General features: G+C 36.0%; 1 protein-coding gene across 2 annotated transcripts; it reads left to right on the top strand.

Annotated features, from left to right (window-relative positions):
* Positions 1-405: 405 nt before the first annotated feature.
* On the top strand, positions 406-22,885 carry LOC103979492 (K(+) efflux antiporter 5). 2 transcript variants are annotated; one of them, XM_018823296.2, is made up of 20 exons: positions 406-795; positions 2,973-3,016; positions 4,182-4,249; positions 4,328-4,412; positions 4,502-4,563; positions 4,709-4,784; positions 4,919-4,993; positions 7,380-7,451; positions 7,532-7,615; positions 7,776-7,844; positions 8,000-8,077; positions 14,523-14,611; positions 14,823-14,919; positions 15,842-15,895; positions 18,974-19,069; positions 20,894-21,082; positions 21,169-21,246; positions 21,734-21,778; positions 21,861-21,956; positions 22,481-22,885. In XM_018823296.2, exons 1-20 carry the CDS (start codon positions 561-563, stop codon positions 22,520-22,522), a joined length of 1,734 nt encoding a protein of 577 aa, XP_018678841.1. In that variant the 5' UTR covers positions 406-560; the 3' UTR covers positions 22,523-22,885. The 2 variants fall into 2 exon arrangements, with proteins under 2 accessions (XP_018678841.1, XP_064960581.1); XM_065104509.1 differs by lacking the exon at positions 2,973-3,016 and having other exon boundaries at positions 428-795.
* The last annotated feature ends 3,073 nt before the right edge of the window (positions 22,886-25,958 follow it).

Below are 25,958 nucleotides of genomic sequence, written 5' to 3'. Positions count from 1 at the left end.
TGGTAGTTCAAACCCAGTTGGCAATTGCATTTTCCACCACTCTTACATGCATAACACGCGCTATTACTGTGCTTCTTAAACGCCTTCAGGTTTTCCATCGTTCGGGGCCACGGCCGTCAACCAATGAGAGGAGTTCCTTTCCTGTTCGGTGGCGTGATCGAGACACAGGAATTGCACGCTCGGGATGGGTGGGCAACATTTCTCTTTCGTTTGGCGCAGAAGCAAGCTGATAGGGGAACTCAACGCTCACCCATCAGGCGCTTAACGGGTCCGATGGGTGGACGATCCGGCGCCGCTCGTTCCCGGATCCGTGGACCCGAACGATGCTCTCCGAACCTAACGGTTTACCTACCGATGGCGACCACCCTGAAGCCGCCCTTCATTCGAGACCTTTTTTTCCCACTTTCTTTTCCTTCCTTTCGTCTTTCTTTTTTTCCACCTCCCTCCGTCTCGCTCGAAACCCTCGTCCCTCCCTCTCCCCCGCATGCCTCTGTAGTGTTCCAAGATCCCCTCCTGCTCCCCCCCCCCGATCCCGGCAGATCGCCGAAACCCCCGATTTCATGGCCGCCGCGCTCGATCCAGCGCGGGGAGCGCTTGGGCTGTTGGTTCTTTTCGCCCTGATTTCGCCCTCGGCTAGGGTCGGTGTGTTCTCCAGGCCGGACAAGGAGACGCGAGAGAAGTTCTACGGGAACCTGGTGAAGGGGGAGTCTCGCAATAGCTCTGGCGAGGGGAGCATCGCTGAGATCTTCGATCGCGTGCTCGAGAAGGAGTTCTCCGAAAATGACGTGCCCGAAGGTAAGGGATCTGTTCCCCTTATCAAGATTCTTCTTCTGGTTTCTGTTTGGTTGCACTGTGGCTTTGCGATTGAAGAGACTAGGAGTGCATAGAACAATTTTTAGTTGATCGCCTGAAGAAAAATCCTATATTCGTGTTGGCTGATTGGAAAGAATGTTCTTGATACGTTTAGGGTCAAGAACATCTGGCGTTGGAAGGAAAATTAGAGGTTGGAAAGATCTTTTATCTTGTTGCTGTGATTTCATACCATTAATCTGAATAAATCGTTCAAAAAAGCACGTGATCTTTGGAATCTATTCTCCGACGATAGTTCTCCATTCTTTTTGTTTTGAGATAGTACAGAAAGGAGACAGACAGAGATGGGTGAGAGAGGCTAGACGAGTAAGGGGGAAGAAGAAAAAGATACAGGAGCAAATAGAAGGAAAGAGAATGATGCAGCGGCAAGGGGAAAAAGGAGATGCTGAGAGTTTTTTTTTGTAGAAAATTGTAAGTTATTTAGATGAATGCCTTGTAACAACTTATTACTTGAAAAATCTGTATACATACTTTTGTTAGTCTTATCAAGCCAGGTTGTCAAGTTTAAATCACCCGACGGGGCAATTTCCAAACATATCCTTATAGTTTTTTCTTGTAAGAGCTTCTTTGATATATGTGTGTGTGTATCATATGTATGTATGTATGTATATATGTGTATCATATGTATGTATGTAAAGAGAGCTAAGAAGTTAGTTAGCATTCACAGTTGTGTTGGGACCCTTTGCCAATCACTCATAGTGAATCTTTGGACAGAATCCAACTAATAACTGCCTGAACTAGTTACAACCTATAATGGGTTCACTACTTGCCTTATTATGCATCTCATATCTCAATTTCATGATCCTGTTATGGAGTAGTTAGTAATTTCTGGGTGTCATCATTGACATAAACCTAATCTTTGTTCTTTACCTAATACCTTATAGTACTAGTACACTCATATGACTACTTTTCTATAATTGATGCCTAATCATGAGAAATTTCTTTGTCTTTGGCTTCTACTCTTGGGAACAATAATCTGACAACTCTTCAAAATATTGAAGGATGCTGGTGGCCAGAAGCTATTATCCATGCCATTAGAGAACCATGCACAACATCTTGGTCAAGGTCATTCGGATTTAGAGAGAAAGAGTTCACCGGGAGAATCCGATTAGAGTGAGACTCGAGGATAAACCGTATGACAACACCATGCCTGCTATATGGTCTCTAGGATATTAGATGAATGAGGGACTATAGGTACGCAGTAACTGAGGACAGATAGGTCCAAAAGATTGGATTCTTTTATATCGTTTGAGGACTTTGGCGTAGTGGCATAAATCGTCCGCAATCGATGAGTCGAGTGAATTATTATAGAGATAATAATTCACTGATCCAGAAAGAGTTTTGATAGGTATGACTCACGACCAGCTCGATATTGGACCTAGAGGGTCACACGCATATGGTAGGTGTTGCGATGAGTAGAGATTCGAATATAAGATATTTGTTGGAGCCTCTATCTTATTGGATATCTAATGAGCCCCTAAATTATTGGATCCCATGGATGAGTTCTCATTTTAAATGTTATGGGTTCATTTGAGTCCAAGAATTTTTTTATTGACTAGGTCAATTTATTATTGACCAAGGAGTTCTCTTTGGTCAATATATACTTCCTATTTATAATTAGTTTATTTTGGTGATATTGATTTCTGTCAGCATTTGAGTCATCAATTTGAATTGTTTAAGTTGTAATGTCAAATGCTGAGGCTCAAGATTGCTGCTGGAAGGTAATTATTTGAAACAATAGGTTTCCTTGGAAAGTAAATCTGATATCTGGTTGCACATGGGGATATTACATAGAGCTTAAGACTTGGATGCTTCTAATTTTCTCATTTTAGTCATGAAGAGATGTTCTTTGGTCATCTTGCTTCTTTTGTGCCTCCTAGGAGTGGTGCTTTATGCTAATTGAATCTTTTTCCATTGCAAATGAAGAATAAGCCTATGTAATGAGGTGGCATGTCATTTTAGTTTCCAGCACCATTTTCATGTTAACTTTTTCTTAATATGGCTCTCATGTCCTATTATTTTCAGATGTCTTTTACTTAGAGTATTTAGTGGTGTTGTTGCATGATTAATTAGCACTAATGAGGTAATATAATGCATTTTAGGTCCTGATCAAAGTAGCTTCAACAACTCTGTGGCGGATCATCAAGTAGGTGTGACTTTCCTCTTATGCACCTGTTGGCTTGTTAGTTGAGAACGCTTTGCATTTTAAATATCTTAAAAAAATTATTTTTTTCTTATTCTTTTGGTGGTCTAGAAAATGTTGTAGCATGATGGAACTCTCACAACAGAAATTGAAAGAAAAAAAATATGTAGAAGGTGATGTGTAAATTTGTTCATGTTTGAATTTAAACAATTGTCCAGAGACGATTGGCTTACACACATCACGCACACATACATAAATACATACATGCATATATACATGTGTATATATATATATATATACTATAAATAATTTGGTTTGAACATGTTGGATAGTGCTCAAAGGGATAGTAGGCTGCTTGAGTGTGCATCCTAGTGTGCCTTTAGTCTGTGTGAATAGGCTCTGGGGATGATGATAATAATGTTTTGTGCTTTTAACATTAGATTAAATCTCACACTATCTGTCATATCGTAGATGTCTAGTGAACTGTGATTACGTTTCAGGAATGAAGTATTTTTTAGTACTTTTCCTTGAGAAAAATGGAAAATGAAAACTTCGTATTTGAACTTGAGTCACCAACTTCTATTCACTTGAATTTATTTTTTTCAGCGACACTGACAGGTTCACTCCACAATAGTTAGAGTAGTGGTTGTAGCATTTCTGTGTCATGTGAACAGCTTTAATGCATTACTGCTCACAATGCATGAGCCCTATGTAATATGTACTATATTGTACCTGTCATTGACATAACAGCAGTAGAATGGTTTACTTCTTTTGTTTGGTATCTTTAGTGTCAGATGAATTGACTTAAGCTTAAAGGAGTAGATGTTCCTCTAATGCTAGCACATAGTTTACTACTAGCATAGAGGAATTGGCATTGTGGAAGTTAGTATTCCATTAATTGTAAAAACTTTTTAAGTTTACCTACTTACCAGGTCACAAAGGCACGCATGTAGCTATTTAGCTGCATCATGCAAATAAATGAAATATGTACAATCACCTTGGTATTTCATGAGTCTTTGCTTTTTTGACTTGCAAATAAAGAAAAATTCATGCCATTTGATTCTTTAACATGCAATAAAATGTTTGGATGTATCTATGTTTAAAAGTTAGAATGATTGGATATTGAAAAATGGTGCAACTGATGGAATTCTCTTTATTGTGCTTGCAGGCAGTTCTGGAGACCGTTGCTATAATTACTCATGACAAGTCAAAGAAAAATGACACACACGAAGCGAAGTATGGAACTTGCATAAATTCAACACATGCATTCAGATTATGAAAATACATTGACTGGTTGTAGTCTAACACTTGCAGTTCAACCAAATCATTCCAAATTGGGGATGTTTTTAGCCTGGAAAATGAGGGTTCTGATGATATGACAACATTGATAGATAGCAAGGTTTGTTGAACTCAATTCTGTGGGCTAGCATTTTACCCTAAAATTTGAAGAACTGCTATTGACATGCTTTCTTTTTTTATTTGCTTCAGGATAATGTGTTTGTTATGTCAAACCGTAAAACAAAGTATCCAGTGCTTCAAGTAGATTTAAGGTTGTATTGATTAATGTATAAAGTTAATTTTATATAAATACTTGTGTATGTACTTATGTATATATGTGTGTTTATGTGGCTATCTATTATATATATTTTTCATATATGTGTACATGACACAGCTAAATCTAGTTCTTCCATGCAGATTAATTTCAGACTTGGTTGTTGTAATAGTTTCAGCTACAATTGGCGGTATTGCCTTCTCCTGCTTGGGACAGCCAGTGAGTAATCATATTTATTCTTTGAAGTTTAAACATGATCTCACTACTTAAAATATTGGCCTTTTTGAGTGTTCAGTTCCTGAATATTTTTCTCCAGTTAACCTTTGTGCTTATGACACAATTTCATCTTTAAGGTCATTGTTGGTTATCTTCTTGCTGGATCTCTAATAGGACCAGGGGGCTTGAGATTTATTAGTGAGATAGTGCAGGTAACTTCAGCAGATTAACATTTTTTTACCTGATTGTAGGTCTCTTCTATTCATGTTTCTTCAACTGAATGTGTGCTGTGCAAGTTCATCAAACACGTTAATTATTTTCACTTTACTGTGCCCTGATTAAATAAAGTTGTTTCATACTTTCAATCTCTAGTTGTCTGGTAGCTCTAAACTGAGCAATTAACTGGTTAAAAAACACGAAAGAGACAGCATTGCATATCTTGGGAGGCAAATGATGCCCAATTTTTTAAAGGTTATCTGTATGGATTTCTCTTCACTGCTCATTACACAATTACCCTTTTGCCAACTGAACTTTATGGGATGTATAAACATCATGTATTTGGCAAATTGGCATAACAAAGAAAAAGTCGTTTACTTAATGAATTATTCGTGGTGAAGATGTGGAAACATTAAGAAACTGAATCAAGCTGATGTCATGTATTAAGCGTAAATATAGAGGTGATGTCAAGGAGTTGGCAAACAATGTTTGCGAGGATAGATTTCTTTTCTTATTGTAAACCATTTCAAGTGTTTGAATCTTATTTGAATTTTCGAACTGATGCAGGGCATTCTTCTTTCTGTTTATGGTATTTGCTACAGCATAACTTTGAACCCTTGTGACGGCCATTCATCCTTGAACTGGGAATAAGTACACCATCCACATTGCTAGCATACAAACAAGTGGAACTTTACTTCTAAAAACTTTTGATTTTTCGTAAAATGGTAGTCACCACAAAGGAAATGTTAGTTAATGGTCAAAGCTATTTTTTTGAGGTATATCAAACTGGACTTCCAATGGCATAAATGATCATAAGCAAAAGCTATTTTTACATGAGATAATTTGTTTTTGATGTTCCATGGGTCAGAGTAAATACCTCACAAAGACATCTTGATGAAGATCGTTTAGAAAAAAAAGATGAACTTAAAATACAGAATTGAGTCTAATTAGGTTTAGGTCAAGTATATGATTTTATTTCTTATTTTTTCTGTACTCTAGGTATTATTTTTATGGATATTTTCTAGGTCTAATTGGAGTTATAGAGCTTTTATATTTTATAGGCATTTTTGGTTTTTTTGTTAGAATATTAGGATATTTTTAATTATATTTAGGTAATTTAGGTAGGTTAGGATTTTGTTAGGTGTCAATAGTTCAAATTACCAGTTGGCTATTATCCAGAGGAAATGGACTTGGATTAGACAAGTCTGACTACTCAACAAAAAATCAGTTGAATGTGTATATCATGACCTTGCCGATCTTGGAAAATGTATTAAGTTGTTTTCTCTGAGTTTCTTTATGATTGTGCTGTTATTATCTTTTTCCCTTGCCTCTTCTGAGATATCTCTTCCTTCTGATCTCCATCCTTCTATCATGATTTTCTACCTTGTGTCAATTGCAGTTTCTTCACAGTCATGCCATGGTTATCATCTTTTGTTGCCTCTATTGAAAGTTTCTCCTACTACTAATCTCTATCTTCACTGCCATGGCGTCCAACCTTTCTTGCCTTTCACTCTCTTTATTCTACTTATTTCCACTGATTCTTGCGTCAGTTTGTCATTAGAGCTGTGCATGCATCACATTTGCAAGCCATTGATGTAATTTAATGATTTCAACCAAAAGCTTTAACTACTATATATGAGGAATTTAGGATTTCTTTTTGGACATAAATTTGATGCAGCATCACAGATCTAAGTGGCAATCTGAAAGTACGACGGAAAGACAAGATGATCAATGATAGTAATGGCACAACTATTGTTTTCATCATGGTTTGCAATACCATACCGTACCGCTCGGGAGTGGTATGGGCAGTACATCGATATACCTTAGTGTACTATGTGTCGGTACACTCGGTATATCTTGGTATGTACCATACCGACAACTGATCGGTACACCGGTATGGTACGATATGATATTCAGAACCTTTTCATACTATTTGGTTATTCAAATGAAAACCTTGGAAGTGGAAGGTCCTTTCTTTCAGAAATACACCTTGAATCTAGAGAGCAGTTGGTGATAATGCCCTTGACCTGCTGGAATTGATGCCAAAGATGATGGAGCACACACCTGCAAAGCTTGTGATCCTCTCTTAAAAGTTATTGAAACTTATTTCAAGAAAGTGTTGTTATATTGGCCAATTTTGCCTCTATCCCAGATAGCATGTAATGTCTTGGTGGGGTTTTGTACCAAGCATTCACAAGGGCCAACCATTGTGCACAAAATATTAATTGTGGGCATATGATCTGAGTAGGGCATTACACAGCCCCTTTGGCACAGCAAGTATCTCCATGATAGGAAGCTTCAGGGAGCTTTACCTTGTTATTTAAGATGTGGTATCAACATTTTGATATGTATGGTAATTTAGTGTTGGATATCTGCAACCAGGTTGAGACTGTTGCGCAGTTTGGCGTGGTGTTTCTCCTTTTTGCATTGGGTCTCGAGTTTTCATCAGCTAAGGTACTTTATTTAACTGAATAGAAGCCTTTATATCTGTTTGATCATATTTAATTCTAATTCATAATTTTTATTTTTGTCAGTTAAAAGCTGTTGGTCCTGTTGCTATTCTTGGAGGTCTACTTCAGATCATTATTTTTATGTTCTTTTGTGGCCTAACTGCCATGGTACGCTATCGTTATTTTTATATTTAACTATCCTTTTCTAATGCTATCACTGTGGTCATTTTGAATTGGGCTGTTTTGGTTCCATGTCTGCCATAATAGCTTATCTTCTGATTGTTTTTTGGAATGAATTTTCTGAAGGGTTCTTGTTCATTTCATGCAGTTATGTGGTGGGAAGTCATCTGAGGGCGTATTTGTTGGTTCTTTCTTATCAATGTCATCTACAGCTGTGGTCATTATCAATCTACCTTAATATATGGATATTTGAGTTTTCATTCCTGTTCTTTGTTATTTGGATATTTGAGCTCTCATTCTTTTGTTTAAACCTGCTTGTTCTTTCCTTCATACCTGCTAACTCTGAAGCATTTCCCTTATATTGTGTTTCAGGTATCAAAATTTTTAGTGGAAAAGAACATAACAAATTCCCTTCATGGTCAAGTTACAATTGGTACACTCATTCTTCAGGTTTGACTTGGGGTCTTTTTCACTGTCCTAGCTCTATTATGATAATTATTCTGTTTCCATTTTGCTCTATATGTAGCCTTGTGACAATTAAGCAAGCCTTCAGATACTCAATAAATATTGTCAGATACTCTCAATAAATATTGGATTCCATCCAATACATGGCCGCTGTCATTTAGTTTATAGCAAACATCTATTACTATATGATAAGCCAACCTCTTCTAGTTTTGAGTAAGGTTTGACTTCTTGTGTCAATCGGTCATGCTACCCAGCCAACGGTATAGCATGTACCACTCTGTACCGATGTATCATGTGTTAGTATGTTAGGGTGTGCCAATCCAAAAAATTCTCAATAAATTTCAAAAAATACTTAAAAATTAGGAAAAACATAACTTAGGGTTTTTAAATTGGAACTAAATGCAAGTTTAGTTTAATTTCATAAAAAAGCATCTAAATTAGGAAGGGATTGTGGATTTATCATTTTTAGGCTTTGAGGAGCAACTTTACAACATGTTCTGAATCGTTCTTCCGTTGATATTGAATTATCTATAAAGATATGACTTGAATTGTTAAATTACAAGTCAAAACTTTAAGATTCAAATGAATTAAATAATAAATAGATTTGTCAATGGATATACCTAGTTTTACCACCAAAATGAATGATAGGATTCCATAGGCGATAGATCGAGGTCTTCAATCCTATATCAATATGGTATGTTTGTCGGACCCAATCCTAAAATTGCTCTTGTGACATGGCATACTTTAGATTGTATTCCTCGACATGGTATATCAATGTGGTGACGGTTGTAGCCTAATCGTCCTAAACCACACATGTCCGAGGCGACTCCTGAGATAAGTATGATTGTAGCATATATTAGTGCGAAGGTTGGATAACATCAGAACTTTTACTTTTGCCACTAACCTGTTGGTCTGTATCATAAGATTGATTAGCCTCAGAAAAGAATAACCAACTATCATATTATTGGTCGTAAGATCCTCTATAATATGGTGGTTAGGAATACGACGAGCTTCGCTTTGTGACTACGTCGTATAGGCTCTGTCGCATCTGTTCAAAATCATTGATCGCTTTCTCCTCCCCTTCCGTGTATTAATGTGACAGACTATCTCCTCAAGCTCCATGATCTAAATCTTGGGTGGCATGAATAAAATGCTACTCAGTCTATGCACCACTGTGAGGTTGAGTAGACAAAACTATTAACTCCCCGTCATCATAGCTATCATCGGTTGAGGTGCTACTATCCATGTTATTGGTATCTCTACGGACTGAGCGGATTGTTAAATGTCATTGAGAAGATGTCTCATCGCCTGTTCAATTATTTACAATGGTTCGGTTGATGTTAGTCCCTTCCCCCTTGCCTTTGCACGTTGGATGAACGACTGTGATTGTTGGGTGTCATGACCTCGAATAGTCTGACTCGAGGTTGTAAGGCTCTTTCCATTGCCTCAGTGATAAAATGAGAAGGACGTGGAGGATCTCTTGTCTCGTCAAGTGAAGGATCCCCTTGGTTTTTCGCTGCTTCGACCTATTCCAACATTAGCTGTGAATCTTTATTGTAGTATTAGAGGTCAAAGGGACCAATCTCTAGTTCCTCTGGCTCCTTGTTTAGTTCGACACACCGCAACCTTAGTCGCATATTATAGTGAACATATACAAATTTCTTCAGTCGTCTATATGGTAGTTTGTTAGGGACCTTCGTGTGTTCAAGGTGAACGCTGACTAATTACGTTCCTAACTACTTGATGTCGTCGTCTGTAAAAGTACATGTACTATAATATTTCATATATTAGGTGCGAGCCCTCTAAATTATAACCACCACTCGGTTGTAAAAAAATATAAATAAAACTTTATTAGCATAATAAATTATTAATGTTAATTTTTAATTTATAATCAAAGATGGGTGTGTAATTATTTTTACTATGATCCATAGTGTAATGACACGATATAGCTACTAGGGTTCGTCGTACCGAGCTGTATCGCTCGGTACTGGTGGTATGTATCGGTCCGATAGGGGACCAATATGTGGGTTGCCCTCTACCAGGCAATACCCATTACATGACCTTGTATTTAGTGATACGGGGTTTATACCGATCGGTAACGATCAAAATCTGATCATTACTAACCTGTACCAATCGGTAACGATCGGATTTCGATCATTTTGATCGTTACCGACCTGTATCGTTCGATAATGGTCGGATTTTGATCGTTATTGATCAAGGGCTTTGATTGCCCTATTTCAAATGGTCAATTTGACCGTTTGAACCATAGGAAAGGGTTTCTAAACCCTTTCGTTCGCTATAGTCGTCCCACCAATATGTAAAGGCAAAGGGGAAGGCAGTAGCGCATCAGCCGCACCATTGGAAAGAATCAACTCGGGCAATGAGACACCTTCTTAATCGCATTTAATAACTCGCTCGGTCTAGAGACATGGCAACGACATGAACAACAATGCCTCGAACGATGATGGCGGCGGCGTCGGAGAGTCAATAATCTTGTGGGATCATTTTCAGAATTGGGTACGAGAAATATATCAAATTGATATACAGATACACAGGTTTAAGGACCGTGATCCATCGCATGTGAAGTCCCATTAATTTTTTTGTGTAGTAAAATCAGGTATATCCATCGATTGATTACTTGATTCATTTGAATCTTAAAATTTAAGTTGTTTAAAAAAAATCTAATAATTTAAATCATTTCTTTGTTGATAATTTAATATTAATGGAAGGAAGGTCTGAAACGTACCATGAAGTTACTTCGCAAAGGTCGAAAAAGATATATGTAATTATTCTTTCCTAATTTAGATTATTTTTGCTAAAATTATATTAAATTTATATTTATTTCCAACTTAGAAACCCTAATCTAACTTTTTTTCTTCTTTTTAATAATTTTTGGAGTTATTTTCAATAATTTTCCCGTATCGTCGTTACACCCAGGCGTACTGACATATGGTATGTCGGTACACCTCGGTACTTATCGTACCAACGGTTGGTCGGTATATCGGTATAGATCGGTAAGGCGAACCTTGATAGCTACATCGTTGAAGCATGAACTGACACTTTTTCGGAATAGTTGGCCCTCCGTGATAGCATTTGCTATAGCGACACTTTGTGGTAGGAGTCAGTATATAGCATTCTTTAGTGTTTTCAATAAATGTGGTCGGGTCCCAAGACTCTATCAAAACTAAATGGTTGAATTTAGATAATACACTGCAAGACAAATGATTTCGTCAACATTAATTTTTGAAATATTGATTATGTATATTATGACTATGAATGTGAATTTACCTGCATTATGAATGTGTTGGTTCATATGAGCTTCGGTCCTACGGACTTGATCTGTATATATTGATCAACCTTAAATCATTGGACAATACTTTCTTTACCTCCTCTCTGGCTGTAAGCAACATATGTCTAAGATAAGACATTTGCGACCTTATGGAGAACAACATTAAGTGGTTCCACTGTTGTTATAATTTCATTCACGGACTCCCAAAATACAGAAGATAAAATTGTCATCTTTATTTTTTTTCCATCACTTGATTTTGAATTTGTGAATCCGTCCATTCCTGTGATGTCACCATTGCCTTGAGATTATGCCTCTTTTGCTAGATTGACTTTAAGGCGATGAAATTTGTAGCAAACCGAGTGATGTTGGGTTGGGGTATTTCATCATTTGTAAACTTCTACATCAAGGAGTAGACCCAATGATAGTTATATAAAAACTTTATCATCAACCGTGCCCTTACCACACATTATTTTACTAATGGTACTCATCGATGTCCTTTATCATAAGGTCCATGCAATCAACTGCACATGGAGTCTAAAATAGTGTTTCGTTTCACTCCATCAACTGTAAACTGACCTTCTTGAAATTTGCTCCATTATCAGTCATAATTAGGATAATGTACTGTGGCCTGATCTCCACTACCATAGTTCCATTAGGTTCTCTATTTAGTTTGCATCTTGAATTTTATTGAAAGTATGAAACGACTTGTGAATATAACCCTTATATTGCAATAGACAAGAAAGTTGATGATGCTTATTCTTGTAGATTGGGTCCAACTATCACACTTTAGTGTTACCTTATACTCATTCCACTGCCTGTTGTAGGATTTGATCCAGTCCTTTAGTTTTGTCACCTCCCCATCTAAATAAATGTCGTGTATCTCCTTTGGTGTAGGAGATTGGTATCTCGTGCCAATCATTTGGATCAAAAACACTATGCTTTGATAATTTGGACTTTCAGTTGTGTTTGCTGGAATCCTGTGAAAGTTGAACCACTTTGGCACTTTGCTATTGCCTTGTTAATATTTCGCTTCATTTCTTTTGTATAGGCATCGTCAATTCTAGTCTATTTTGCTGATTGTGGAGGATAGGCTTACGGATAATATCAACAATATCAGGTGTTGACCTCCTGCCAAGTCCTCTCATGAAACATCGGATTCCATCCTGCCTTATGCTACCAATCTTGCTCAACTGAAGAGGGGTAGGTGGCTTCCTCATGCTGACACTTCTTTGGAATCCCTATGGCCCAAACCCATTGCCATCACCATGCTCCTATTGTGAGTCAGATCGTCTATGTCTCATTGCCTCCTCATACATGTATTGATGCTCTAGTGATGTACGAAAGCCAACTATAAGGTTTGAGTCGACATTATCTCCATAACCCTCGTATTTATTATAAACGGGTCCTGCATAGTCTGCTTATATTCTTTTTGTTCCTTGGCCTTCTTTTACAATGCACCATCCTTTGCCCATTGTAGCTTATCTTGAAATAATCTACAGACTTTCATGGCAACCTTTTTACATTTTGCAACATCGGGATACTCGTCAGCTAAATGTTGTTTTAGCCAAGTGATTCCTCCACCCTGACCAATTTAGTCACAATGAATGCATTGCCAATGATGACGGTTGCCCAAACGACGGGCATAATCCCAAGCATCATCATATGCCCAATCTATTGGTGTCGTGTTCCTACAAATATTTATTAAATTAATAAGTTGTGATTAATCCTAATTACCATCAAATTTGAAATAACAATTATAATGCCATATAGTAAACCCTACTTTGTCACTATAAACATGTCAATCACCCTAATAGGCATTAACTAGATAGATTTACCCAATATGGGTCTAATTTCGATGAAATCCACATTAATCGACTAATAAGAGCATTAAAAAATTTATATTATTGCTTAATTAGTCCTCTTTTACCACTATAAATATGTTAATCTCCCTAATAGGCAATAAAAAGATAGAATTGACCCAATATTGGTCTAATTTTGATGAAATCAGCATTAAATCAACTAAACATAGCAGTTAAAAATTGGATTAAATACATATAATTGACCCAATATGGGTCTAATATCAATGAAATCAGCATTCAATCAATTAATCATAGCATTAAAAAACTGTATTATTGCATAATTAGTCCTCTTTTACCACTAGAAACATGTCAAACACTCTAATTGGCATTAACTACATAGAATTGATCCACTATGGGTCTAATATCGATGAAATCAACATTTAATCAACTAATCACAACATTAAAAAACTGTATTATTGCCTAATTAGCCCTCTGTTACACTATAAACATGTCAATCATCCTAATAGGCATTAACTACATATAATAGAGCTAATCATGTCATAAATTAACAAAGAACTAAAAAGGGAATGCATACCTCTTGATTAGAGTAATCCTCCTCTAAATGCAGAGTTAGAATCCGAATAAGCCTCTAATCACCAAATTTCAGCTTTGATTGAGTTGAAGATTAAGAAATTGTGAGAAAGAGAGAGAGAGAGAGATTTGGGTGAGAATGAGTTAGAGAGAGTGTAAGAGTGAAAGTGGGAGGGAGGGGGAGGGGGGGGGGTGGGGGGAATGGGCTTTTAAACTCTTCCAAATGCTGCCAACGTCAAATTGGCCATTGGAATTAGGGAAACCAGGGTTGTCGGTCAAAATCAGTCAAAATTTGACTATTACCTACTGGTGCAGGTCAGTAACAATCTGATTTCAGATATAAACCCCGCACCACCCCACACCTCCGCCCCCCCCCGCCCCCCCCCCCACACCACCACATAAACTGCATGGTACAGGGAGGTCCATGTCTCGGTCACCTGTCGGATTGTCACCCGTACCATACCATTTATGGTGGTACATCAAACCTTGGTTTTGAGAAATATGATTAAGACCTAGACCATGTTTTCCAGTTATATAAGTAATTTTTATACTGAAATTATACGTTTTTTTTAGTTATGAGTTGGTTGGATTTTAGAATGTCCTATCTGCTGCATATAATAGTTTGATAATTTTAGGTCATATATTATTGTTCTGAGTGGATAGCATTATATTGTACCGACAAGAAAAATATGTTCACTAAGCCAAAAATACTTGCCCAACATTCTCATATTTGTTCTATGGTTTGGTTCAGGATTGTGCGGTTGGTCTTCTTTTTGCTCTGCTTCCTGTTCTGGGTGGCGGTAGTGGTCTGTTCCATGGAATTATGTCAATGGCAAAGTTGTAAGTGCTATCACTAATTAGAAATTTCATATCACCATCTTCTTTTTGCATTTTGTCCATTTTTTATTAAATTAAAATGTTTATATGAGCCATTACCAGGGACAAAGTTCTTTTATTAGATCGTGATCTCCATGAACTGTTATCTTATTGGCAAATGTTCCTGTAGATGATAAATGGCTACAGTTGTTCTGAACATCTTTATTGTATGCAGGTTGATGGTCTTGTCCTTGTTCATAACTGCTGCTTCTGTATTGTCTTGGTCTTTTGTTCCTCGCTTCTTAAAGCTTATGATTCAGTTGTCATCTCAAGTAAGTCTTTATATGTTTGATGTAAATTGATTGATGATATTGCTCATGCATTTCTTGATGGTGTTTATATTGTCATATTATTCGCCATTAATTTTCATTTTTCAATGCTCACTGGCTTTTGGTACACTATTCTCATATGTTGTCCTGTCAAAAGTGTTTGGTAAATGTTGTGTTCACTATGAGGATAAAAGAAATGAGCATTTGCTGATAATTAAGCTTGTCAACCTCATTCAGAACCTTGTACCTGTTATAAGTCCTTGGACTCCTAACTAAAGTTTATTAGCTTTAAATCAGTTTGATGAGGGCTTTCTGTGAGGTCGTATGGATTTTTTATGAATGCATGTTGTTTACTGCAGCCTGACCAAAAATAAGCTCGTCGGCTGACAGCTGTAAACATATGATATAGGCCACATTTTAAGACAAATGAAGTTGTGGCTATGCCTTTTTCTCCAAAGGTTGTAGTTTTTTTCTTGAAGAACACACAAATCAGCAACCACCTTCCATGTGATGGTTTCTATACTTCTGAAGGAATTTGTTTTGTTGCTTTGCTAGATATGATCTATCTAGAATGTACTGATTAGTTTCATCTAGAATTTGTTTTGTTTTGGGTATTGTAATATTTTATATGCTAACTTAATTGTGGTCCATCTTATACAAGATTTGGGGCTTTCATAATGTCATGTCCCATGTTTGAAACTCTGTTCTTCTCTTCTCCATAAGGGAATCTTTAGATATGGCTCTGTAGGTGTGAATCATCACATGGAACCATTTTGATGGGTATTACTCATAGTGATCGTCTATATAATTAGGAGATTGTTGGCTAGCATAGATTATCAACATGAGAAAGTCCATTTCCTTGTCTTTTGAATCCTTTATATTTTAGTCTCACATCTTTGTCTTGCCTTCTGGGCTGAATTTGCAGACAAATGAACTCTACCAATTGGCCTCGGTGGCTTTTTGCTTATTACTGACTTGGGTAAGTTGATGCTGACTTTTTCACCTATCAATAAAGAAAGTAATGATAATTTACCATTCAAGTTGTCACCAGTATTTAGTTTTTTGCTCTGAGTTTTATCCATGTTAAATTATTTATTTAGCTTAAGCATCAACTAGGTTCACAAGAACTGCATTTAATGTTTTTACCCCTACCCGATGTTAAACTCCCTGGAAGAGTCTAGTGAGAAGTGTTTGGGCTACAAATTCGATGTGAAAATATTCACTTACCATACTTTATATATGAATTTTTAAATGATTTGTAGCATCATTTTTTTTAATCTTTCTTGCATTTGTTCTGATTTCATGAATTTCCTTCTTAAAGCCATGTGAGTCTACCTCAGTGTTGACAGTTCAATATCTTGGAATTGCAGTTTCATTGCTGTACACCAACTAATGAAGTACTGATCAGCATCTAGACATAAGTAACATCAGAGTTGGGTCTTCTTTTGAGCATACTGTTATGATTGGAAACCAACATAACCTTCATTTTCAAGTTATGTAAGATAATGTTCTTGAAATATGTAAGAGCTCGAGTAACTGGTGGTGAGACAATTAGCATAGTTGGCTGTTATCTTGACTGTTTCCCAAAGAAGATTACAAATTTAGCTGTAAGAACTTTATCCTCATTCACACGTGTAATGAAGACTGGCATAAGAATTAACATGAGTACAATATTGTTGATAAAGCAACAAAACACGGTTTAGCATCACCAGTGATTTCAATAGGCGCTCGGGCGCTCGCCTAGGTGCTCGGGCGAGGCGAGGCGAGGCCCGAGCGCCTCGCTTCATGTCCAAGAGCCTCGCTTCAATGAGGCGCCGCCTAGGCGCTCGCCCGAGCCTAGGCGTCAGGCGCTTCAGGCGAGCGCCCGGGTTAAACCAGGCGACCGAACCAATGTTTTACGTCTGGTTCGGTCTCCGGTGCTTTAGTTGGTTCAATCGGACCAACTAAATCACATATAGGCTCCCTCACACGATTTTCCCGACTTCCCCAACCTTAACACTCGCGATTTGCCGTCGAGATTTCTTCTCGCTGTCGTTGCTCTCTGCTGCTGCTGCCACTGTCGCTACTCACCGCTGCCACAATCGTCACTCATCATTGTTGTCGTCGCTCACAACTCCCACTCCCGCTATCGCTCGCCGCTCTCGCTCTCGCTACCACTGTCATTGTCTTAGTAGCCTCGGTCTTCTCACACTTTTCTCACTATACTGTTAACAGTATATTAACAATATATTGCTAACTGTATACTAATAATAATATTTTTATTTATTAGATTAATAATATATTATTTTGATTTTAATACTATTAATTTTTTTTATTTAAAATTATCGTTAGGTTTCAGAATAAATGACAAGTGTACAGAGCAACTCAATAGATTTGATGTAAAATTTTATTGTTTTGATTTTTGAGACTTTTTATTAATATAACATTGTGATTTTGTACTTGATTTTCTTAATTTAATAGTATATTTTTATTTAAATAATTATATTAATTATATTATATATTTTTATATTTTAGTGCCTCGCTTCGCTCAGGCGAGCGCCTAGCGCCTCGGGCGTTTTTGGACCTTGGCGCTTTTTGGCGCCTAGCGCATTTTAAATCACTGAGCATCACCCATTTTTGGAGTCAAAAGTCAATAATATGTTTATCTTGGTTGCAGATGTCAGTAGAATGTCATGTTTGTGGACAGGTTACATTAAGGTGGAGATGTTTAATCCATCTACTTGAAAATGTTGATTATGTCATATAGGAATTTAACAGAACATTTGTGTTTACTGTCTCCCATACTCATATTTATGTTAGCTTGTTCTCTCTGGAAGTTTGACAAATGAAGTACAGCTTTGCTATCTTGTAATAATTTGGCAGAGATCTTGTGTTTTCTAAGATCCAAATAATAAGGATTGTCTTTTAGACTTCTATGTAGTGTGAATTCTGCATAAATTTATCCTTATGTAGTTGTGTTTATTAGACGGTTAGAGTTGTTATTAAATAGAATATTTATTATATTTGGTTGCAGATCAATAAATTTCCCAAAAAGCCATTTTTGTGTATCCTTGTTTGTTAACAAATTATTGCTGTTTACAATCCAACCTTCTTTGTTTGCTGCAAGGCGTCGTATAAATGGATGTCCATGCATTAGTGTAGCCCTAAATGGATGGGCTGGTTTAGGGCTGTAGTTTGGGTCCAAAACTTTGGGAAGTTTCAAACTCGTATGGTGTGTAGGCCTAAGTATGGCTTGGACTTGTTATGCCCTTATGATGTGAATACCTAGGCTTATCGTCAGCCATGTTCTTTTAAGTGTACTATTGGGGTGTTAGTTTCAATCACATATATAGAGCCTTTAAGGAAGAAACTCTTAAATACAATTGTAATATTTGGAAGAAGTAAGACTAGTTTGATTATTAAAATTCTTAAGTTCAAATACTTAAATGATGGTAAAGGAGATTAAACTTTTGATTATTAAAATTCTCAGCCAAGTTTGTTCAAGATAAAGTGAAATGCACTTGTATATTCATATGGATGAAATTACTGTATGTCATTTGACAGCTCCAGTATACAAAATTAAATTCCTTATTGTCAAGATTAAGTTGTTTGGTTTATGTTGTTTTCAAATGCCATTATTCTTTTATTTCTGATTTGTGGTGTAGGGATCAGTCTTTCCCTAAAAATACAGAAAAAAATTAGAAGCAAAATGTTTTAAATCGAGTAGGACAAGGCTAAAAGTACGTTGTGCAACTTCAGTAACTCAGATAAGGAATGGAGGTATAGCTGAGATAGAAGGTTAGGATATGGTACCTCAAGGTCAATGGAGTTCAGAGTCCAGGAAGGAGACAAATCCATTTCATGCCTCAAAAGATTTAGAGTAACTTCTGTTTTGTCATCATTTAAGATGAAAGTTTGCATGCTCTTACTAGAAATATTGTTATGTAGATATATTCTTTTTCCTTTGTTATATTTCACTAAGTTTATGTACATGTTCAGCGTCTTAAATTTAGTTGATTTTTCTTTATTTTTTTATGTTTTGGAAAATATATCTTCATGATAATTCTTCTCTCATCAGGTTAGTGATTATTTAGGCTTAAGTCTTGAGTTGGGGTCATTTATTGCTGGAGTAATGATATCCACCACTGATTTTGCACAGCATACTTTGGACCAGGTGAGCTTGTCCCTTGTGTATTGAACTTATGACATTCACATTTTGATTTATATTTCTCTATCCATCTATGTTGCTATTGATGTTTGCAGTCCTGCAATTTGATGTTTATTGTCAAAGTTGGCATTTCCTTTGTGCTTGGTATACTTGCATCAACTTGTTTATAACAATGTATTTAGCACACCATGCATATATTTTTTCTTCATATGCTCTATTTTCTTCAAGATTGGATTATTTTCTTCATGCTCGACAGATATGTTTTGTTTGCAAACTGACAGCCATACATTTGGTTACACCAATCTGCAGGTCAAGATTTAGAACTTCTTTAGAAAGCTAACCAAATCGAATATGATTGTGTACATCTGGTCATCAAACTTGGAGCAAAAGCCTTGATTTTATTTTGGTTTCAACTTTATATGGTTTGTGATTGATCCTTCTTGTGTTCTAGAACTGTCAGATGGGATACACTAGCATCTGAATTTTTCTAACATTTCATCTACATCAGCATATTCATGTATATGATTGATTCTGCACTATCTGGGGAGCATAGTCCAGTCAACTGTGCATATAATGCCATTTTTGACCTTACTGGTTTATCTTAAAATTCTAAAACGCTATTACCTTAAACTTCATGATATTGTAGCCTAGGTTGGTTCAAGGTATAAATCTGAAAGCTTAGCAATTGAAGTATTGGAGCCAACAGTTAACAGCCAGCCTCATAATTAGTCAATGCTTTATATTAGATTATTGCTTTGCATCCAAGGACAATATGATTTTAGCAATACTTTGATGATTCTCTTTTAGAACAATTGCAGAATTGCCTATAGCAATAGGTCTTTGCTGTGCTTGTTGGAGGAGCCTGTATCTCAATCATGCTATAAATTACTATGCTGATACCAGAGAGTTATCACTTTGATGGTCTATAAGTCTTCCCAGGGGCGCCGATAATATTTTTTTTTCTTTTTTCAGATATTTAATATGAAAGATTATTAATATGTGCAGGTCTTTCTGTAATTTAAATTTCAAAGGCTCTTTTTGTAGTCATAAATGACAAATAGAGACTGGAGGAATGGCTTTTCTTGTCAGTACTGTTTCTGGAACTCTGTATTTTCGACTATTGTCATTTGACCAACATATCATATTCTTACTCCCAATATCTATGGCACCTCCTGTGGTAACTCCTATAAACTACTATCTTCAAAAATTATGAGATTATGTTCTCCAACTGTTGTCTGTGCTTTATAGTCCACCTGTTGTCCTTATTTTTCATCAATAATCTACACATTTCTAATCCCATAGGTTGAGAAGTTTTTTAGGTCATATCTATAAATATCTTAAATATTCATTTTAAATACCCTGTATTTTGAGCCAAAAAAAACCCTGTACTTTTATCTTGAATATGGATGTTTTTAAGACATTCCTACTTTCTAAAATAGGGCAATAGTAAGTCCAACACAAATTAATGCCACACTCCAAACCTGAGTCGCAGCAACATAGGGAGGTAGCATTTCTTCTTCCAAGGTTTTGTATATTACACGAGTAATAGACTGTCACATGAAAATTGGCATATTGACTAGGGCCGTTGCTTAGCAATCTTTTTATCATCACATCAAAATGCTTTCTTTATAAATTTCCAAATCAGAATCTTATTTTAGATTGATTTCTTTTTTAAGTATGTTCATTGAAGCATGCTATTTATAAAATGGAACTAGATTCAGAATGCACAGTGGATAATGAGCAGCTTAGTTCAGGAAAAGCTCTTCATTATTACTTTTTTCTATGCTTTGTGCACTAATTTTCTTTTATGTTAATTGTTGTGCATTGAAGGTGGAAGCAATTCGTAACCTGTTTGCAGCACTCTTCCTTGCTAGCATTGGCATGCTCATACACGTGCAATTCCTCTGGAACCATGTTGATATATTGCTAGCATCTGTTATTCTGGTAGTCATAGTTAAGACAGTTGTGGTAACCATAGTAGTTAAAGCCTTTGGATACAGCATCAGGACAGCATTTCTTGTAAGTTTTACTTTCTCAGTTGAAACAACTTAATTTGTCACTCATGTATTAACTTTTTTTTTCAAATGCTACTTTGGATATGAAAGGTGGGTTTGTCATTAGCTCAAATTGGAGAATTTGCCTTCGTTCTCTTAAGTCGAGCCTCAAATCTTCATCTCATTGAGGTGATTTTCCATATGATATTTTACTACACATTTATTCTACAGTTTGAAGTATCATACAGTAGCTTGTTGTTTTTTCAGTGAAAAGTATAAACTTGAGTCATTATTGCTTGATGTATCATATTCGTAGTATCAAACTTAGAAGCACCTGATGTACTTGGAACCTATATCTTTCTGAAACCATAAATTAGGGAAACATACTGCACAAGATGATTTCTATATTTGGAACCCTTGTCTTTTACTTCTACGTTTTTTTTTACCAACTTTAGTTGCAATATCAAAATGCAGTGAAGTTAACTGGTATAGGGTTTGTCTAAATATGTTGCTTCTTCACTGTCATATCAATTCTAGTATATAATAACAAGCTGTAATATCCCAATTATTTGGGGTGTTAATTATTCATTAATAATGAATATTTACTATAGTCAAATGTTATGCATTCATTTTAAATTCAATCAATATTTTCTTAGAGAAGTTCCTGTTTCTGTAGGGCAAAATGTATCTTCTGCTTCTGGGAACAACAGCTCTTAGCCTTGTGAGTGCTTTTCTCATATCCCTGCCTATCAGCTTTCCTTTTTTTTAAATCCAAAGTTGATTTCATATTATTTTATATGCAGGTAACAACTCCCCTAATGTTCAAACTAATTCCAGTTGTAATGCACCTTGGCAATTTCATGCGCTGGTTTCCATCAGAAAACAACATGCAGAATGAGGTGATTGTTTATTCTATTTACCTTCTGGTTGGCTGTTCTTATTTGCTTCCAATGAATCAGGTGATCTTTGTGATTCCTAATAAAAAGCCGCATCTCTATAAATGTTGTGGGTTATGTTCGCTTTTACACGTGAAGAAAAGGTTGGAGATGTTTACTGTTTTGCACCTGTGGTGTTACAGAAACCTAGTGGTTCCTTAGATTTTTGTTTGTATGATCATGACCCAGAAGATACGACCTCCATTTGCAGTGCTTAACGAATAAATTTAAATGTTCTTAGTAATCTATTTGTCATGAAAAATCCTTTTTTATATTGAAAACTGGACATATAGGCACATGTGAGTTGGTCCATCCAGAAGTGACCCATTAACTCTGATTCGCCACCATGATTATGCTTGAGCTGCGTGGCACTCTAATTTGGCTGCTGTGAAAACAGTCACACGTGCTTGCATGTCTAGCATCTCCTTTATATGCTTGTGCCAGTGAGATCTTCAGTGAAGTCACCTTTCACTTCTTTTTGTTCACAGGATAAAGCTACTTTGCATGAAGTCTATGACAGATCGGTGTAGCATCAATTTGTTCAGCTGCTGTAGCTTCCATGGCCAGACAGTCATTTTAAACTCATCACCACTGTGCATACCAGTAAACTTGGGTTAGCCAACTGTCGCAGAAGATTTAACCACTTTGGACATGATCACGTTTTACATGTTCATTTATCTGTATATCTAGTAATACAGAATTGATACCGTCTGATGGGCTACAGTATAATTTTGCATGTCAAGAGCAATGCAGAAGATTCTTTTTCTTCATCTTGCAAAAATTGATAGGACAAATATACTTCGGTGAACTTCCGTTGTATAAATTTTGGATGTCCCAAGCATAGAGAAATATGTAATAACATTTGATGCAGGAATATGGTGTCCATGTCTGTATACGATGCTTGATGGGTTGTTTCGTTTCTCTTTTGTAGTGTGTGGCACACGGACAGATCCTCCAACTATTCATGCAATCAAAGAAATTATCCCCTGGCATCTAAGCTTTTGTGGACCAAAAGTGTCCGATGAATAAGCAAGCGTTGGCCGTTGTGTGCGAGTCAATCACCTACCTGTAGAGGGTAAGTTGTGTATGTATGCTTGCTATAAGTTATGCTATTTGCAAGTGAGTGGCTGGTATATTACTCGCAGTTGCTTTTCCACGTCCTTTCAGTGTGGCGCTGCCAGAAAAAGGGCTAGTGAAGAAGAGTAAGAAAATTGCTCCGTCATATCTGGCTGAACTGTATCAACGGGGAGGAGCAGTCTCTTTCCCCTTCCCCCTCCCCCTCCCCTATGTTCTCCCCACCGTCTTCCCCTATGTCCCATCAAGGCCGACTGATCCTGGTCGAAGAGATACTTCTTGATGATAAAAATTTATAATTGTGACGTCAGTTATGGGTTTTTCTCTTGATGGGTAAGTTGTTGGCGTCAGTTATTGGACCTCCTTCCCTTTTGGTTTTAAGAAATCTGCTTCTTAAAATTTGGTCTCTCCAACCCTCTCTTTGTTTTGATCGTGAAAGATGATTTTTTTCTTATTTTAATTTCATTCTAAATCTAATGCACTCAAAGTTGTTTCAAATGGACACCATGGAACTTAACTCGCATAGGGATGGATGTCTTATAGTTAACAATCCTATGGCGGCTAAACTTTCAACTGATGATGATACTGCTCCTATTTGGTTCCATATTCGTGGTCAAACTATAAAGCATTGGAATGAAGAATGTTAGGTCGTTCTTTGAAAATAGATCCATCCTCTTTAAAATTAGAGAGTGGAAGATATGTTCGAGTCTCTAATGAAATTGACATAATACTTGCTCTCGAAAAGGGTATTAGGATAGGCAAGCCCCAATCCAACCTATTTCATGTTGTTGCCTATGAAAACTTTCCTCCTCGTTGCTATCACTGTAGTCCTCGTAGCCTTTCTGATCCGCCTGTTCCTCCACCAATACCTTCGGATGGAGCTCGGCCTCTAGGGCCTAAGACTCAACCAGAGATGATGGTTGATGAGGATTCAAAGGATCTCACTTTGGTCATTGGATACGACAAGTTCACGTCATCCTTCTCGACGTAAACGTCTTATGGTATCAATGCCAGTAACGAGAAAGATATGGTCAAATTACCCAACATGTGGAAACCAAGTGACGGAGTCAATGATTGTTTCCCACCCTAATGTCTCCTTAGCACTGCTTGATCAATTGCATCATTCTCCTAAAGCCATCTGTCCCACTCCATCTCATTCAGTTTCCATGGCATCCCTTAACATCCTTTCAACTGATTCTGAAAAGGATTTAAGGGATTTGCTTTTGATGATAATGTTAGAAAATAAATCTGTAACTTTGAAACATTAATGTCAAGAATTGAAATCTAATTTATTTTAATATGAGAAAAGAGGGTATGTGCCCTTTTTTTTTCGACATAATAATAGACCCTACCTATTTATAGATAGAGGAGAGAAGATTCGAAAAAAAAAAAGGAATCTTGAATATTCTTTTCTATCAAGATCAATATCTAAGATTTGGATGATATTTGATTAGAATCTAATCATTATCTTTAGTACCTCTTACCAATTAAGTTACGAGCACATATATGATTAACATTCTCCCGGCTCATAAATAGAAAAAGATGTAAAACAAATATTCAAAATCATTACAACAAAATAAAATTTTATTTTTAAAATAATTTTGCCATTGGATTCTAAGCTTTGAAAAGAAATAATTTATACATGTACGATTTTAAAAACATATCGATAGATCTAACAAATAACATAACACTATATTAAGATAATGCAAGTCATACCAGTTGTATATTATTTATATCATCATTCCTTTTATATACTATAAACCTATCAATCATTCTCAATACATAATGATCTATCAAATTTATCTTATCAAATTATTCTTATCATTAAATACATATATAACATATATATATATACATAAACAAAAAATAAGATAGTAGAAACAGTAATATCATCAAACACAAGCAATAATGTCAATTATAATAACCACTTAGACATGCATCACTATCATTTTATGTGTTGCTCACAAGATTCATTCTAAGAATATATTCTTTATGCATTTTAGGCTATAAGGCTTTTGTCAATGAATCAATAATCATTAAGTTAGTACTCAAATTCTCAATTGATATTTTTAAATTCTTTCTCTAACAATCAAATACTTTATCTCAATATACTTAAAACGATTTGAATACTTATCATTATTAAAAAATAAAACTATTATAATATTATTATAAAATATTTTTAACAGTTTGACAATTGAGTCGATCACATCCTGCGATAAAATTTTGAAACCACAAAACTTAATTTGTGGACTCAAAGAATGGCACGAATTCAGGTTCCATTGTCGATAATGCACTAATATATTGCTTAGAAATCTTTCAGGAAATCACCTCGCCCGTTACAAAAAAAAAAACCCTTGGAAGTGGACTTCCTACCGTTAAGGTAATTTATAAAATCAACATCTAAATATTTTATCACTTTTAACTAATCGAACCTTTTGTAAGTGAGCATATGATCTTCGTCTCTTACAAATATTATTATTATTATTATTTACAACTTTCAAGTGCTTCGTTCTTATGTTATAGAAACTAATATCTGGTCTAGTACAAATTTAAACATATAGTAGACTTCTAATTGCATATGCAATATCTTTCAGCCAATTCCTTTCTAATTTATTTTTACAGCACTAGTTTAAATTAAAATTTTCACCTTTCATCATTAAGTGTACAGCTACTCTCTAAGACTTAATCAATATACCTTTTCTAAGATAGTCTTAATAATTATTGAGATCGATCTCTAATAATCTCTATGCCAATAATATAATCGACCTTATTCATATCTTCATGATCTTATGATACATCTATTGCCTTCCAGGAAAGGCAATGGACAGTCACAGGATATATCCAAGTCTCATCACCATACTCGAACGATTTCCATGTATTCTTTCTTTTACA

Source organism: Musa acuminata, chromosome BXJ2-4, assembly GCF_036884655.1.
Source record: "Musa acuminata AAA Group cultivar baxijiao chromosome BXJ2-4, Cavendish_Baxijiao_AAA, whole genome shotgun sequence".
NCBI classification, from domain to species: Eukaryota; Viridiplantae; Streptophyta; class Magnoliopsida; order Zingiberales; family Musaceae; genus Musa; species Musa acuminata.
Note: the sequence above shows the minus strand (reverse complement) of the source record. Positions and strands in the feature narration are given on the sequence as shown.